This window comes from Centruroides vittatus, unplaced genomic scaffold, assembly GCF_030686945.1.
Source record: "Centruroides vittatus isolate TY-2023 unplaced genomic scaffold, ASM3068694v2 contig_349, whole genome shotgun sequence".
Taxonomy (NCBI): domain Eukaryota; kingdom Metazoa; phylum Arthropoda; class Arachnida; order Scorpiones; family Buthidae; genus Centruroides; species Centruroides vittatus.
The window spans coordinates 3,795,634-3,811,716 of NW_027122172.1; the positions used below are offsets into that span (position 1 = coordinate 3,795,634).

The 16,083-nt window shown below is 30.1% G+C and overlaps 1 protein-coding gene across 6 annotated transcripts in view; it reads left to right on the forward strand.

Annotated features, from left to right (window-relative positions):
• Positions 1–16,083, forward strand: part of LOC136974439 (serine/threonine-protein kinase WNK-like) — a 161,850-nt gene that overhangs the window by 59,773 nt on the left and 85,994 nt on the right. For all 6 annotated transcript variants that reach the window (XM_067269322.1, XM_067269321.1, XM_067269327.1 and 3 more), the window contains exons 4-8: positions 3,385–3,605; positions 3,682–3,839; positions 5,217–5,305; positions 5,391–5,619; positions 7,926–8,172. In XM_067269322.1, coding sequence (XP_067125423.1) covers positions 3,385–3,605; positions 3,682–3,839; positions 5,217–5,305; positions 5,391–5,619; positions 7,926–8,172 — 944 coding nt within the window. The remainder of the gene's footprint in view (positions 1–3,384; positions 3,606–3,681; positions 3,840–5,216; positions 5,306–5,390; positions 5,620–7,925; positions 8,173–16,083) is intronic.

A 16,083-nucleotide genomic window follows, 5' to 3' on the forward strand; every position in this document is an offset into this window, starting at 1 on the left:
TTATTTAGTATGACCTTCTGACTAACATTTGATCAGATTTAAACATTTTTTGTTTAACAGTTCTAGATTTTCAAATGTCTGTGTCTAAATGCTGTTGATTTACCTTTTAACCACATTGTGAATGTGTTAGCATTTGAAATTGTTACCTTTCAATGTACCTTACAATGTATAGTTTGGAGAAGATAACATGTTTAGCATAGGTGTAATCTGGATTGTAGAATGGATGAAGTAACACAGTAATACTTTTGTTTTTTTTTTTTGCTAAAAAATGCTTTATAATGGATTATTTCAGTTACAATGTACAAAATTATTTATTCACAAAAGAAATGAGAACTCTAGAGCTGTTGTACAGAAGAGATTGTTGAAATATGGTTAAGTATTAGTCTAACCACCATACTAAGACTTTGTCAGAAAATAGATGTTACATAGTAGTCTTGTAATAAAATCAGTCTTAAAAATTTGTGGACAGATCTTGTGTATATGTATGTGTATGCAAGAACACATACATGTACAGTTGAACCTGTCTATTTGAAACATGTTTATCTCAATATCCTCTTTATCTTGAAATTTATTTTTTCTCTGCATTTTCAACCTAAATTCGTTATATTTTCTATGTTTATCTCAAATAATTTTCTTCCAAAACCTCTATATATCAAATTATGAACTGAAGTGTCAATTACAATTTCAAAACTTGATGACTAAAATCCATAGCATAAACTGTAATTGAGAAACATTTCTTGCAATACAATACATAGTTGCAATTAATGCTGCTGTTCTTTGATTAGAAATGAGTCGGCTTGTGTCTTATCAGTCGAACATGGTCAGGCATCAGAAACTATTGACAAACTATTTCTGTTAAGATATGTAAAAAATATTTTATTTATACCTAATACAGGTATGTGCTGTACTTGCTATTATATTAATAAAATACCTACCTCCAATTAAACTTATTACTCTTTATTGTATAGGAACTTCTACATTTTGAAACCTGTCTATTTTGAATTTTTCTGTATTGTTCCTGTAAGATTAGAGATGGACAGGTTCAACTGTGCACATGCACACACACACACACGCACACGCACACACACACACACACACACACACACACATGCATAGTTTATAAAATAAGTTATCTTGGCTTACACCAGTGAATTTTTTTTTAAATTTGAAATATTTAATAAAATCATCTTTATCAGGTGTCTAATTAACAACAAAAATAAAATATTTTTTCTAATTTTAAAATGTGAACATTTGTTTTATTACAAAAGTTAAGATTATAATAATTATGACTAATACAGAAAACAATTTTATCTCTAACAAAAGTTAAAGTTACATAATGTTAAGTTACTTATTACTAAACTATATACTTTTTAAAAAAATTCAATTAATTCAGAGTGGCCCAAGTTAACTAAGTTGTATTTTAAGAACGATTAAAACTGGTCTGGAACAGCTGCATGTTGTTTTGTTTAACTGTTTTTAAAATAAACTTGATTAACTGATTTTTGACAGTCATGTATATTTAAAAACCTGATGCAAGTTCTTATTAATTAGGTGGATGCATCCTTTACTTTTAGGGACAATCAGTTAATTGCATGTCAGGAAAAGCCTAGAATATGATTATATGTGGGATGTGGTAGAGGAGACAAATGATGACAAGTGTCTTACAAAGTTAAAAACCGTTTATTTTGTCGAATTTATGCTTACGTCGACATTAGACAGTTCCTTTGAAGTGGCAAGAGTTTCGGTCTATCGGTCGTAGCCCCAGGGCAGACGAGAAGGGTTTGTTGGACGGGTGCAGACGATCGGCGATGAATCGGTGGCGTCCTATGTGGTTAATGACAACACAACAGAACTTAATGAGCACGACTTTGGGCTTAATCCAGAGGAAGACAGTTCTTTGACCTTGAAATACCGAAGTTTATAGTTTTTCTCCCGCTATCTGTATTTCTGATTGGCCCCACATCTCATTCCTTGCTTCCCGATTAGTCTCTTCTTTGTTTCCAGGTGAAAACCAAGACCTGATCAGTTCACGAGAAAGGTCTGATTTGAGGCGTCTATTCGACACCTTTTCATTGACTATGCCCGGAGATTGTTGATAGAACCATAAGCCTTGCACTCATAATTTAGCCCATTGTTTGTGATTTCTGTCCTTTCGGAATTTTAACGATCGTACATGATGTTTTTCTATCCATCAAATCTATCTCCTTTTTCAAAATTGTTTTTCCTAGAGTGACTGTTTATGAGTGCTTGAGTCAGAGTTCTACCTTTTCCGATTGACATTCCATCTGATCAATTACTTCATTTGTTTTTGCATCACATTTGTTTGACAGTTACAGTTTTTTTTCCTCCTCTCTCTTACATAACTAACATCACCTTTGAATTGACTTGACACTAGCATTTTTGCTCCTAATTAATTTGAAATTAAATTTTTGTTTCAACCCTTTCCAGAACCTCACACTTACCTTTATGCCTGCTCATCCTTATCTAAACAATTACATAATTTTACATAATTAAATTGTTTAATTAATAGAACAATAATCTGTAAATAATATTGTAGTTTGTCTTTAGTTTATTAAATTACATTGTTTAATTAACTTAAAATGCATCTTAAGAATAAACTAACAATTTAAATTTCTGATTGGCTGTATTAAAGTTCTGCTTTGATTATATTCTAATCACAAATATTAAGGATGTCCCATCAGTAATTCAGTCTCACACCTGAAGAAGAACTCCCAGCAGTTCGAAAACGTTTGTGGTGATAAGCATCCTTTGTTTTTTTATATCACACCAGTTATAGGTTCTAAGAGTGCAGTATTTTACACATCCCAGTGTTCTCCAGTGTAGTGTAGTTCAAACAATTTCATTTTTACTTAGATATACATAGCGGGATTCAAAATTTTAAGAACTTGGCATGTAGTTCCTTGCCTTGAATAGTTTAAAACACTGATGCACAACCACTTTTTAAACTAATCCAGTTGGACAACAATATACTTTTTCTAGTGCTTGTCACATATCTGGCTGTAAAATGTGGAATTGCTTGAGTACATTTGTCATAAATGGTCTGAGATTGTTTTGACATCAATTTGAGTTATCAAATGAGGTGAAAGCAGCATTGCAGAAGGCATTATGAATGATTGACTTACAGAAATGCTTCCAGAAGCTGTATAACCACTGGAAAAAGTATATCATTGTTCAAGGGGATTAGTTTGAAAGTGGTTGTGTATCAGTGTATAGTTTAAACTATTCAAGTCAGGGAACTATACACCAAGTCCTTGAAATTTTGGATTCTACCACATATTAACAATTAAATTTTTTTCTTGCATATATATTCTTGGTATGCCAATAAATGTAACATTTCACAAATTTATTTTTCTCTAAATTTAGATATCTTCGTCGCTTTAAGAAAATTAATCTCAAGGTATTAAAATCATGGTGCAAGCAGATTTTAAAAGGCTTAAACTTTTTACATTCACGTTGTCCTCCTATAATTCATCGAGACTTGAAATGTGACAATATTTTTATAACTGGAACAACAGGCTCAGTAAAGATTGGTGATTTAGGTTTAGCTACTTTAAAAAATAGGTCATTTGCTAAAAGTGTTATTGGTAAGTTTTTAAAATTTTAATTTTTAACTTATTTTTTAAGTCATTTATTCTATTTATCTTTAAATTATCTTTTCAGGTACGCCAGAATTTATGGCACCAGAAATGTATGAAGAACGATATGATGAATCTGTTGATGTATATGCATTTGGAATGTGTATGTTAGAAATGGCTACGTCAGAGTATCCTTATTCTGAATGTAGTGGACCAGCTCAAATATACAAGAAAGTTATCAGTGTAAGTATTTTTAACCCTGTGATCTAAAGATATAATAAAATTTACATTTAATCATATCTTTAGATCACAGGATTAAGTTAGGGTAAGATCCCAAGTTTACATACAAATTTTGCCTGTAAATCTGTTGGTTTTTGATATTTTTAGCAATTATTTTGATCCTCCTTGTCTATTTAACATTAAAATTTATAGGCCAAACTTATGTTTGTGTATTAACGTATTTTCATGGAATGATCAGCATGTCGGTCTATCCAGGATAGACTGTGAAATCAGATATTTCTGTATAGTAAAAACTAGCATGCTGGTTTATCCTGGAGGAATGCCAGCATGCCGATTTAAGGGAGGTTATAGATCCCTCTAGATGATGCATTAAAACAAATGAACAAATCTTTATTCTAAAATTGTGAAACTGTTAGCATTACATCAAAAACTATGATTATATGTTTAATTTCTTCATTTTACTTTTTTTCTAATAATGTAAAATATTTCTGAATGCGCAAGCACAACATGACTCTTCTAAAATTTATTGTGTGTCAGACTCAAATGATTGTTTGAATGGTTGTATTCCAAAGCTTTACGTTACATCAGACATCCATTTAATGCCTGAAGAAGAACTCTGGGGAGTTCAAAAGCGTTTGAGGTGAATTTTTTTTTCTTTGCACAACAGTCATCAGTTCGTAAGGTATGTTGCTCATTGTATTTTTTCGAGAGAATTGATTCCTATCTTTCTTGTCAGTTGTGTGGAGATAGAATTAAAATAGTTTTAATTTAATTGAAGTTTTCAAATTGTTGGGAAGGGTCTGTACATATTTGTTTTGGTTTCATAAAGTATTTTTTATTTTACAAATATTTTCTAGCATTGTTGAATTGTACATTTACAGGCTTTACTAGTAAATAGAATTTTTTATATTACGTATAGTAATTCTTTTGACATTTGATCTAAGTAAAGATATTTTATTTTTGTCCGCGCAAGTCCACACCTGGCACACTAATGACGAGCCTTAGTATATAATGCACCGTTAGCGTATTTCTTTGGGCTTTTGCTTTACTTTCCTATAATAATACATTATATCCTTAAAGATACATTATAACCATAGTATCATAATGTCTAACTTTTAATGACATTTTTCAGCTTTTCATGAATATATGTGTTATTTAAATTTCTACTTTTTAAAGAATAAGAGTCATTAAAAGTATAAGTTCTAGTGAATTTTTGGAACATGTTTTAATATAAATTCTAATAATTTGGTTAAAGCATTCAGTATGTTATCAGAGAATTTTAATTTATTATTAAGTAGTTTTTGTTTCATTAAAGTTAAACTATGACGAACATCATTATTTAAAATAAATATATTAATAATTTTAAAATTATTTTTTTAGGGTGTTCCTCCTTTAAGTTTTAATAAAGTTGAAATTCCTGAAATGAAAGACATAATCAGTTTGTGCATACAACTTGAAAAAGAAAACAGGTTTATTTTCTATCATACTTTTAAATTTTTATTAAAAAATTTCTTAACATTGAATTACATTTCTTGTTGTAATGAAAATTTTCAGACCTCGAGTAAAAGAGTTGCTTCAACTTGAATTTTTTCAAGATGAAGTTGGGATTAAAGTGGAATTTGTTAATCGTGAAGACAGCATTGCAAGTAAAGCAATGAAAATGGAACTGAGACTCAGAGTACTCGATCCTAAAAAGAGAAAAGATAAATATAAAGAAAATGAAGCAATACAATTCGATTTTGATATTGAAAATGATAATGCAGAAGAAGTTGCTGGAGCCATGGTATAATTTTTTTAGCTTTAATAAAAATTGATAGTAAAATTATATCACTGTAATCATCTACAAATAATCTGCGGATTATTGGTTGATTTTAAATTCTAATTACAACTTTATCGAACAGCTTTTCCTTTGATCTTATTGAGAATGTCTTTAAAAATCATAAAATGTCTTTTACGTACTGCACGTATTAATTTATTTATTTAGCTTACTGGTTTTATCCGTGGTGCAAGGAATACAAATATTCTTACCACAAAAGATTATTACAAGTTTCATATGATATTACTTAGCAAACAAAATTAATTTAAAAAGAACAATTAATTAATCAAACGTTCAAAAATTCAAAATTATGAGGAGAACTATCTATAAACAAAAGGAAAAGGCAAAAATACAAAAGTATAACCATACTCGTCTAAAAGCAAAATACAAAAAATTAATTATTACATCAATCCAATAGTCTCCCAAGATCCATAAAGGCATTATAAAGTGATGAAATAATACTACCTATGAGCTAACCAAGAACTCCCAAATATAAGTCAAACTATCCAAATAATAAGTAAAAAACAAAATATTAAGTCTACTACAAAATTACGTAAAAAATAATTTAATTTTTTCAATAAAGAAAAATAATTCATAATTGTAACAATTATCAAAAAGATCCGAAACTTTAAAAAAAATAATATAAACACAAACAATACTTTTACGCTGTTTTGAAAAAATGAAACACAGCTATCTTGTGATATGCATCCAGAAACTGATCATCTTCACAATGTTATGCAGATATCTCTGCATTAATTCTGCAAAAAATTATAAAAATTAAACTTAACTTGCATTGAGATAGAATTAATATTATGAGAAATGGTGTTATAAATGAATCTGTCAAAAAATGATGTATTTAAATACTTAACATACATTAAGTATTATAAGAACTCAATGCATCTGTTCAAGTCCAAAATTTAACTATCAAAGAAATTTAGTTTTAATAAATAGTAACAATCTAATAATATATCAAAATTAATGCCTTTATTAACACAATTATATCTAATATTTTTAGTCCACATAAAATTGTTTATTCAGACACATGATGTAAACACTTCTTACTCCATTTTTCATCTAGTTCCTTTGTTCTAAAGATCCAGTTCAAACACTGATTTAGAATATCAAAAGACAAGGGCAATAATGAACATTCTATAAAAATTAAGTATTTTGGGGTGCACCTATATTAACCATACAATTTTTTAATGAACTCTAAGAGTCTGATATGGTATCAAATCACTCTCTTAGAGTCCATTGGAATATTTAAAGTCAGTCGTAACTCTAATTGTATTAACTTTAGGGATATCCAAAGCATGGTGGATATATTATGAAACATCAATATAATCTGGGTGACATAGATGGCTCAATGCATGTCTTATACTGGCCTATTCAATTTTGAATTTACACATGCATTCTATTTGATGCATCCAATTCAAAATTACCTCTATAAACCTGAACTTGGAATCAGGTTGATTATGAAAACATTTGTGAATTGCTACATTTTACATGTTTTCCATTCTGAAATTTAAAATCTTCCAACGTATGTGTGCTTTTTGTCAGAAAAGTTCCAGGACAAAGCTCGTAAAAAATAGAAAATTGCAATTACCAAGTAATGATCCTAGCTCCTGTCAAAGTAGTTCCCTCAGCTATCTACACACAATTGCCTATGTCTGGAGGTCTTGGAAGCAAGCAGAGAAAGTTTCAAGTGTGATGCTTGTTAGCTCATTTGTCACAGTTTGTTGGATGTCTGCAATATCTTGAAGAAATATCCCTTTCAGTTGCTTTTTCAATCGCAGAAACAAGAAAAAAATCACACTTATCTGACAAAGGGTTGCAACTGAAAGGGACATGTCGTCAAGCAAGTGAAAGGAATGTTTCATCAAGATATTGCAGACATCCAACAAACTGTGATAAATGAGCTAACAAGCATCACACTTGAAGCTTTCTCTGCTTGCATCCAAGATCTCCAGAAATGTAGGCAATTGTGGCAGCTGAGGGGACTACTTTGACAGGAACTAGGATCATTACTTGGTAATTGTAATTTTCTATTTTTTACGAGCTTTGTCCTGGAACTTTTCTGACAAAGAGTGTATACAGCATTTAGTAACCTCTAATTGGATTACTTTATTTCCTACACATTTGTAATTTTATGACTTCCAAACAAATTATTTAATATTTCTATATAACTATTCAAATTTATAAAATTATATATATATAAAAATTCATGTATTTCATAAGTATGTTTTGTACTAAAATTTATGTTTATTTCTTCAAAGGCTATGACCGGAATACTTATGGAAGATGATGTGCGTCTCGTTGCATTATTGATTCGTATACAAATAGCTTCTTTGCTGAGAGAGAGACAACAAACAACTCAAGAATATGAAAGTAAGCAAACTTCTACAGATGAAAAGCTACAAAACAATGATCAAACTTCACAATTGCAACCAAATTCACAAGCAACAGGAATTGTTCCACAAAAGTCAGCTTACACATCTGCTGCCATTAATATAAATCAAACAAGTAAGTTAATAAAAATTATGGAAATAGTTTTACTAGTTAGTTGTATTAACTTAAAATTTTAGAATTAAATTAGAAAACAATCATATTACATCACCTGATGAGGTTCACTGAGAGAAAATTCTTTATTTAACAAATGTTTTCAACTTATTACCATAGACCATCTTCAGGTTTTGAACTAAATTTTAAAAATTGTTCCAAAAATAGAACATTTTAAATACAAATTTAAAATTGCCCGAATTAAGTAAATAAATTATGAAAAATATAAGGTTAACAAAATAAAAATAAAATTAACTTTGTAAGTCATGTGATTCCTTGCCCTTGTCTGAGTTTCAGTGGGTCTGTCGGACCTTGTGTTTTAATACGAAATTATTAAATTTTATCTATCGTGTAAAAAACAACTACAATTTTTCCGTTAAATTCTTTGTTTTCTTTCTAGTGGTATAAATTAATTGTGTATTGACAAAATTGCATTTTTAATGTTTATTTTTATGTAATTTAATCCAAAAAACACAAAAAATAAACACATCAAAATTCAACTTGCCGTAAATTATCTCAATATTTACTGATTGTCGTTGGGTTTGTTTGTAAATGGGAAAGAAAGATGACTCGATGTGAAGTTAGTAGAAATTTCATACTACTGGAAGAAGAATTGTTAATAGACCCTGTGCCACTCTCTACACGAGAGTCAATAAATGTTAATTGTTTTATGACTCTATTAACAAATGCTTCTTTCTGGGTTGTAAATCAACTAATTGACAAAGTTTTTATCTCATTTTACTCATATGATTGTTGTATTTAAGATTTAACAGATAGTTTTGTTAGATCTTTACACATTAATTTTATTTTTAATTTTTTATGTGATATAGTCATGTGTTATTAAGCAAAAAAAAAAAAAAATGCATCCATGTCAATTCCTGAATGTTATAAAAATGCAATTAGCAAAAATTTTACAATTTTCACAATTTGTATTATCATAATTTATTTTTATATTTTTTGTCGTACAAAAAAGTCGCGACGCAATCAAATGCAGCAATTTCATTTATAATTACTTGGAAATTAGCTCATGCTGTCTTTTTAGGTTTGTTTTGTTGTGCAGTGATGAGAAATAAATAGATAATAAATGCAGATTTTAATTAAAATTATTTTTAGAAGATTAATTAAGATTATTAGATTATAAAAAAATGATATCTACACGATACAATTGTCATGTAACTATCATTCTTTTATTTACATGTAATTCCATAATGTTTAAGTTCTAATTAGCTAATTCCTAGTTGTTTGATTCTGTTTGAACAAGTAAGCATTTACTCAGAATTGTCTGGTGGAAAATTAACTGCAATAAGAACTCTTCCTCCACGTAAATCAAGGTAAATGTGTAAACCAATGTTAGATAATCTCTATTTTCGTCATTTTTCGGCTCTAATCTAGCTAAATTTTATATTTATTCAGGTGATTTAAATGAATAAGTGTTTTGTCAGAAACATTCCATGGTAAAATCGTCACACAAATAAAATACTTTTGGTTTAATTTTTCCTGCAATTACACAACATGTGGAAGTAATGAGTTTCCTGGTGAATTTTTTGACTGGAAGCTTTTGATAAGACATCTTCTAATCTAAGTAAAGTCAAATAACATGAAAATTAGGTAAATTACAGCTAAAAAATGACAGAAATATTTGTAACATTTGTATAGGTTCTGACTCTGGTGATGTGACCTGGAAAGACATTGGTTCTTTGCTGGAAAATCTCGAACAAACGGTTCTGAAAGAACATTTATTCATTGAAATTGATTCAGTCATAATAGAAATTACCAATTAGAATGTAAAAGATGTGTAAACAAAAATTTTAAAGCAAATTAACACAAGATGATTTTCCATAGACTTATTATAGGAAAATGGAGTTTCCCAGGAATATTTGTTGCTATACAGTTTTGAAAACATGTTTACTCGTCTAAACACTATCAAACAACATTTAATTAGACATTTATAGCTTATAACACGATTAAAACAAGCAAATTTATAGCAATTGTTTACGTTCAATTTCCAAGATCATTGCTGAAGAGGGTGGACATTTTCCAGCAATTTATAGCTAGACTGTTTTCACAAGTCACTGATTGGTTAGTAAATGTAAAAGAAAGCCAGCCAGAACTTACATCACCTAACGTACGAGAAATAATCATAAATTAATAATAAAAGTAATAAAAAAAAGTTATATAATGAAAATAAAATAATAATTAAAATGATTAAACATTAATTAGATATTACATTTGAAAACAACATTATAACAAAAAATATGAATATAAAATAATAATAATATAAATGAAACGAAAATATAAATAAATAACTATTATAGGGTTTAAGAGAGACCACACAACAAATTGAACGTGATAAAAAGTTATTGCGACACTCACTATAAGCAATGGTGATGAACTGATTGGTCTTTTAACACATTCCACTATAATATTGAAGTGCTTAGGTTAGGACTTGTGTCTGTCAGACATTAGATATTCAAGATTATGATTCGTTCAATCCATTCATTGCACATGTGCAAAAGGGAACTGAACATTTTCATTTACAGTCACTGTAAGCTAGAGTGAAAACTACCCAGTTCCTCTGGAATCTATAAACCACACCCCTTACTGTATATTCAGTGAAAAATACTTCTGAACAACTACTTTATCCCAAGAATTTATAAAATTTATTTTAAACAAAATTAATATTTGATTCACTTTTGTGGTGCCTGCTATCAAATTGACCGGACAAATCTTAGTTTTTAGCTACATCATTATTTGCATTGGGTCTATCAGACCCAAAGCTTTTTTTTTTTCCTTCAAAAATAAACATTGCTGTGCAAAAAGTTTTAACAGGATATTGATCGGGTTGAAAAGTTGGAAGAATACAAATTTTTCAGATTTTTAAAGGTATATTTAATATTTAAAAATGTTAACTTAAGAGTGCGCTGGGTATGTGAGACCACCTGAGAGCCGCAGAGGGTTAAAAAAATATAAAATAAAAATAAACATTAAGAAAGTATGACATAAAAGTAAAGCCAAAGTTGATTGTAGGGACCAAAAGTGAAGCCATAACGCGAGGTTTCTATATCCTAATCTTTTTTTATCATGCATTTTCAAGCTGAAGGTAATGCATTTTCATCCCTAGCATTCAAGCATTGTTCTTTAATCTTGCTCTTGTATATATCTTAGTTTTTTCATATCCATAGCAACGGTTGGAGAGTGCACTGTTTTAATAATGTTTACTTTATCCGACTTTACAACTGAGCTTCCATCTGTGACATTGCCGCTAAAATTGTATTACTATGGTTTTCTTCCACATTGTACTTGTGTTCCTTAAAACATACTGTGAGGTTTCTTTGTTTAACCCCAACATAATCTTTTTATCCCTAACTATTAGTTTTCTTTTTTCTTTCCTTAGTTTGTTTTTATCACTCATTAGTAAATTACTAAGTGTTTTTTTGTACACTATCTTTGAGTTTTTGTAAGTTCAGCTCACTTATGATGCATCCCAAACATTTGTTGTATGTAAATTTATTGATTCTGTTGATGTTTTTTAGAGGTTTAATCTTTGTTTTCATCTTAACTCCTAATGAGCCCTTCTATAGTGGATGTTTTATATTCTAATGTTGTTACAATTTCTTTAATTCTATTGATTTCTTTTAACCAGTCCTGTATATTGGAACAATACAAAAAGGCTCTTCTAATCAGTGTTCTGAATGCTAAAAGTTTATATTTGTAAGGGTAATTTGAAAGTTTATATTAAAGAAATTATATTTGTATTTAGAATAGTTTAAATGTGAAATTTAAATAGAAGGTTATATTTTTGGAACAGTTTTTTAAATTTAGTTCAAAACCTGAAGATGGCCTATGATAATTAATTGAAAATGTTTGTTAAATAAAGAATTTTTTCTCAGCGAACCTTAGGTGATGTAATAAGATTGTAGCCTCTCTTTGCTGAGTACACCTGGGGCTGTATTCTGGTCACCATCTCTGGTCTCTCGTCTCTCATAAGCCGGTCACTGATTGGCTAATCATTTGGATTAGCCAATCAGTGACCAGGCTTGTGAGAGTCGAGAGACCAGAGATGGTGACCAGAATACAGCCCCTGGTATTAAATTAGGAATTTGAATTAAAGTGTCCACTTTTTATCTTTAAGATGGTGACTTGTTACCTACCTTTAGTTCACATTTTCTAGTTTAATTAATTTTCTTATCTGGAAATAATCCAGTGTTTTAGATATCCTCCTCATACACACCAGGGTGTATATTAGATAAATACAACACTTCCTTGAGCCTGTGACCGGAACGGTGTTATAACAAAGAATCCAGCCATTTTAACCCGAGGAAGGACACTGAAGGTGTTCGGAAAACGTTTGTTTATTTGATTTTGTTTATTTTCACACCGGTCACAGGCTCAAGTAAATGTTGTATTTATCCAGTGTTTTAGATTTATGCTGATCAAATTCTTACAAATGCTGATGATAATTTTAGTCTTACGCTTAATTAGAGTTAAAAGATTATTAAAATTTATCTTAAGAAACGAAGCAACAATAAATATGTCTACTTTAACAACCTTAAACAGCTTCACAAAATATAGTTAGCCACAAAAGTTTTCGGTCCCCTAGGACCTTCTTCAGGTGGGATCTGAGTAGAGAGTGACCTTTCGTTCTAAACTCCCATTACGAATGCATTCCAACCCCCCGCTACAGATGCATACTATAAACAAACATTGCTGTGCATGCGCTGGTGGCTATAACGACGGGTCGTACATCGCTTGCCATGCCTTCGAAAGTTGCTTTTCGTCTTTAAAGTTGATAGAAAGGCCCAGGCAATCTGCTTTAAAGATCTGTAGTGCCTCCAAGTATTTGGAGTATTTTGTATTAAGTATTTGGAGGTGCTAGGGATCTTTAAAGCGGATCGCCTGGGTTTTCTATCAACTTTAAAGATGTAAAGCAACTTTCGAAGGTGTGGCAAGTGATGTACGACCCGGCGTTATAGCCGCCAGCACATGCACAGCAATGTTTGTTTATAGTACGCATCTGTAGCGGGGGTTGGAATGCATACCTAACGGGAGTTTAGACCAAAAGGGCACTCTCTACTCAGATCCCACTTGAAGAAGGTCCTAGGGGTCTGAAAACGTTTGTGGCTAACTATATTTTGCAAAGCTGTTTAAGGTTGTTAGAGTAGACATATTTAAAAGATTATTGTTTAAAGTTTATAAAAATTATTGGTATGATAAGAAAATAAAGTAAGGATTGTTATAAAAACCAAAATTTATGTTCAACTTTTCCTCTAAACTGGAATGTGGTGTGAAACACAACACACTAAAGATTTATAATTAACTCCAGTAAATATATTAATTGTGGAAAATAAGGACTAACATTTTTGATCACCAGAACTGATCATCTTCAGGCACTATGTTTCTGAATTGGAATGTACTTAAAACATCATTGTATTTGTCTAATAAATTAAAAATGGGATGAAATTAAGATGTTTGTAGTGATCAAAAACATTAGTCCTTATTTTTTATGATTAATGTATTAATATTGACTGGAGTTATTTATTGTTCTTTAGAGTATTGAGTTTCACAAAGTTGGTATTCTAATTTTTACTTTTGGAAACAATTCTTGATTCACATATGTAAAATTATGTATGTAAAACAATATAACATGTTTATATTTTCAAAAAAGGTACGCAAAATACAGTTGAACCTGTTTATCTGAAACATGTTTATCTCAAAATTTATTTTTTTCCCTGCATTCTAAATTTGGCATAAATTCAATATATTTTCATGTTCATCTGAGACAGTTTTCTCCCAAAGCCTCTGTATCTCGAATTGTGGTTTCAACAGTCAATTACAAATTCAAAGCTCAATGAATACATTTTGACAGCATAAATTGTAGTTAAGAAACATCTCTTGAAATACAGTATATAGTTGTAATTAACACTGCTAGTCTCTGATTTGCTATGAGTTTGGCTTTGCATCTTATTGGTTGAAGAAAGTCAGAAACTATTGACAAATTATTTCTGTTCAGGTATGTACTGTACTTGCTATTGTATTAATAAAATATTGTACCTCCAATCAAATTATACTGTTTACTATGTAGGAACCTCTTTATCTCAAATTTTTTTCTCATTCCCATGAGATTAGATATAGACATGGTAAACTGTGTTTGGTTTCCATAAAATTGATGTTTTTATAACAATATAGAATTACATGTTTTAAGTTATAACAACAATGATAATACTGATATAATTAAAGTAAACATTCCTCATGCTTTTTACAAAGATGTTGTTAAATAAACAATTATTTAATTCACAATTACATGCAGTTTTTTTAAACAATCAAACAAGTGTAAGATAGCAATTTTCTTCTGATTTTTCACATGTAATTATGTTGCATGCAATTGCCATTCCTTGAATTTGATGATTCTGAAAAATCTTGTAGTATATCTTCTTTGCACCGGCCAAATTTTAACATCATATGTTTGTTCAGTTTACTGGATAATTTTTCATTCGCAGAACTGTATCCTTGACCAGTTTTCATGTAGAGACTCTTTTAAACTCTACAATAAAATGAATTCAGCTAGAAATATTTTTCAGAATGTTTTTCAGAAGGATGAAAAAATGATTTTTCTGTATTTTTTGTGCACAAAGTAAAGCTGAAAAAATATTAAATTGTTGAAGATTATAGTACCTTAGGCTATCTTATGGAGGCAAGCATTCATGATTGTAGTGAGTTACAGACTGCCATGTCATTATGTCATGTATTGTTGATAAATATTCTTAACATTATGACTATTTTTTACAGCAATTGTGACTAGGACTTCCATGATGTCATTTTTAATGATATTGGAATAGAAAATCATTTTTATGCATGCAATTGTGTGACAATAAATAAAAATTGTATATAATGACATACACATGGGAGTGATTTTCCACAGAGGTGTTTTGAGGGTTTGGGGTAAGCATAAAAATTTTAAGATAACTGTATAACACAAAAACTGGATTTAATTAACATAGTGATGTACTTTGGGCAGAAAAAAAAATTCAACCAAAATTTTAACATGGATAATATATAGCATGAAGATATCAATGAATATCATAAGTCAATTTGGTAAAAAAAAATGCCCTAGAAAAAACTAGTGATTGTGAAAATTCACACCTATCACTTTCAACTTTCAAATCTTCTTTCCAATGTAGTTTTTACTTCCCACCACATATCCAAACTATCTTAATCTACTTTCTTGATCTTCTAACATATAGGATTCACCTTGATTGTTTCTCTTATGCAATCATTCCTAATTCTGTCCTTTTTCATCACACAATACATTCATCTCAGCATTCTCATCTTTGCTGTCTTCATTTTATTTTTCTTGGACTCTTGTAATTACCCATTTCTCAGCACTACTGTGCATCATTGCAGCTCTTACCTTGATTTTGTATAATCTTCCTTTCATTTTGCAACTTATTTTCTTAGCACACAGCACCCCACTCATATTTCTCCAGTTTAACCATTCATGCTGAACTATGCTAGGTTTCTGCACTCGTTCTTCCATCACCTGCTACATATGATCCAAGATACTTAAATTTGGAAGTTGTTATTAACTTTTCACCTAGAGTTGTATATAAAACTCATCCCCTCCATCAGATGTCATATATACTTTTTTTTGCTCTGTGATCTTTATGCCTCTCTTCCAGTACTTCTCTTCATTCCTTCAGCTTCTTCTCTACCTATGTTTCACACAGCACGATGTCATCCACAAACAGCATACTCCATGGTGCCATGCTCTTCACATCTTCCAACAATCATCCAACAGCAAATCAAATATAAATGGGCTAAGGGCTAAGCTCTTGTGCAGTCTAATTTATACAGTGAATCTCTCTGTCAAATCTACAC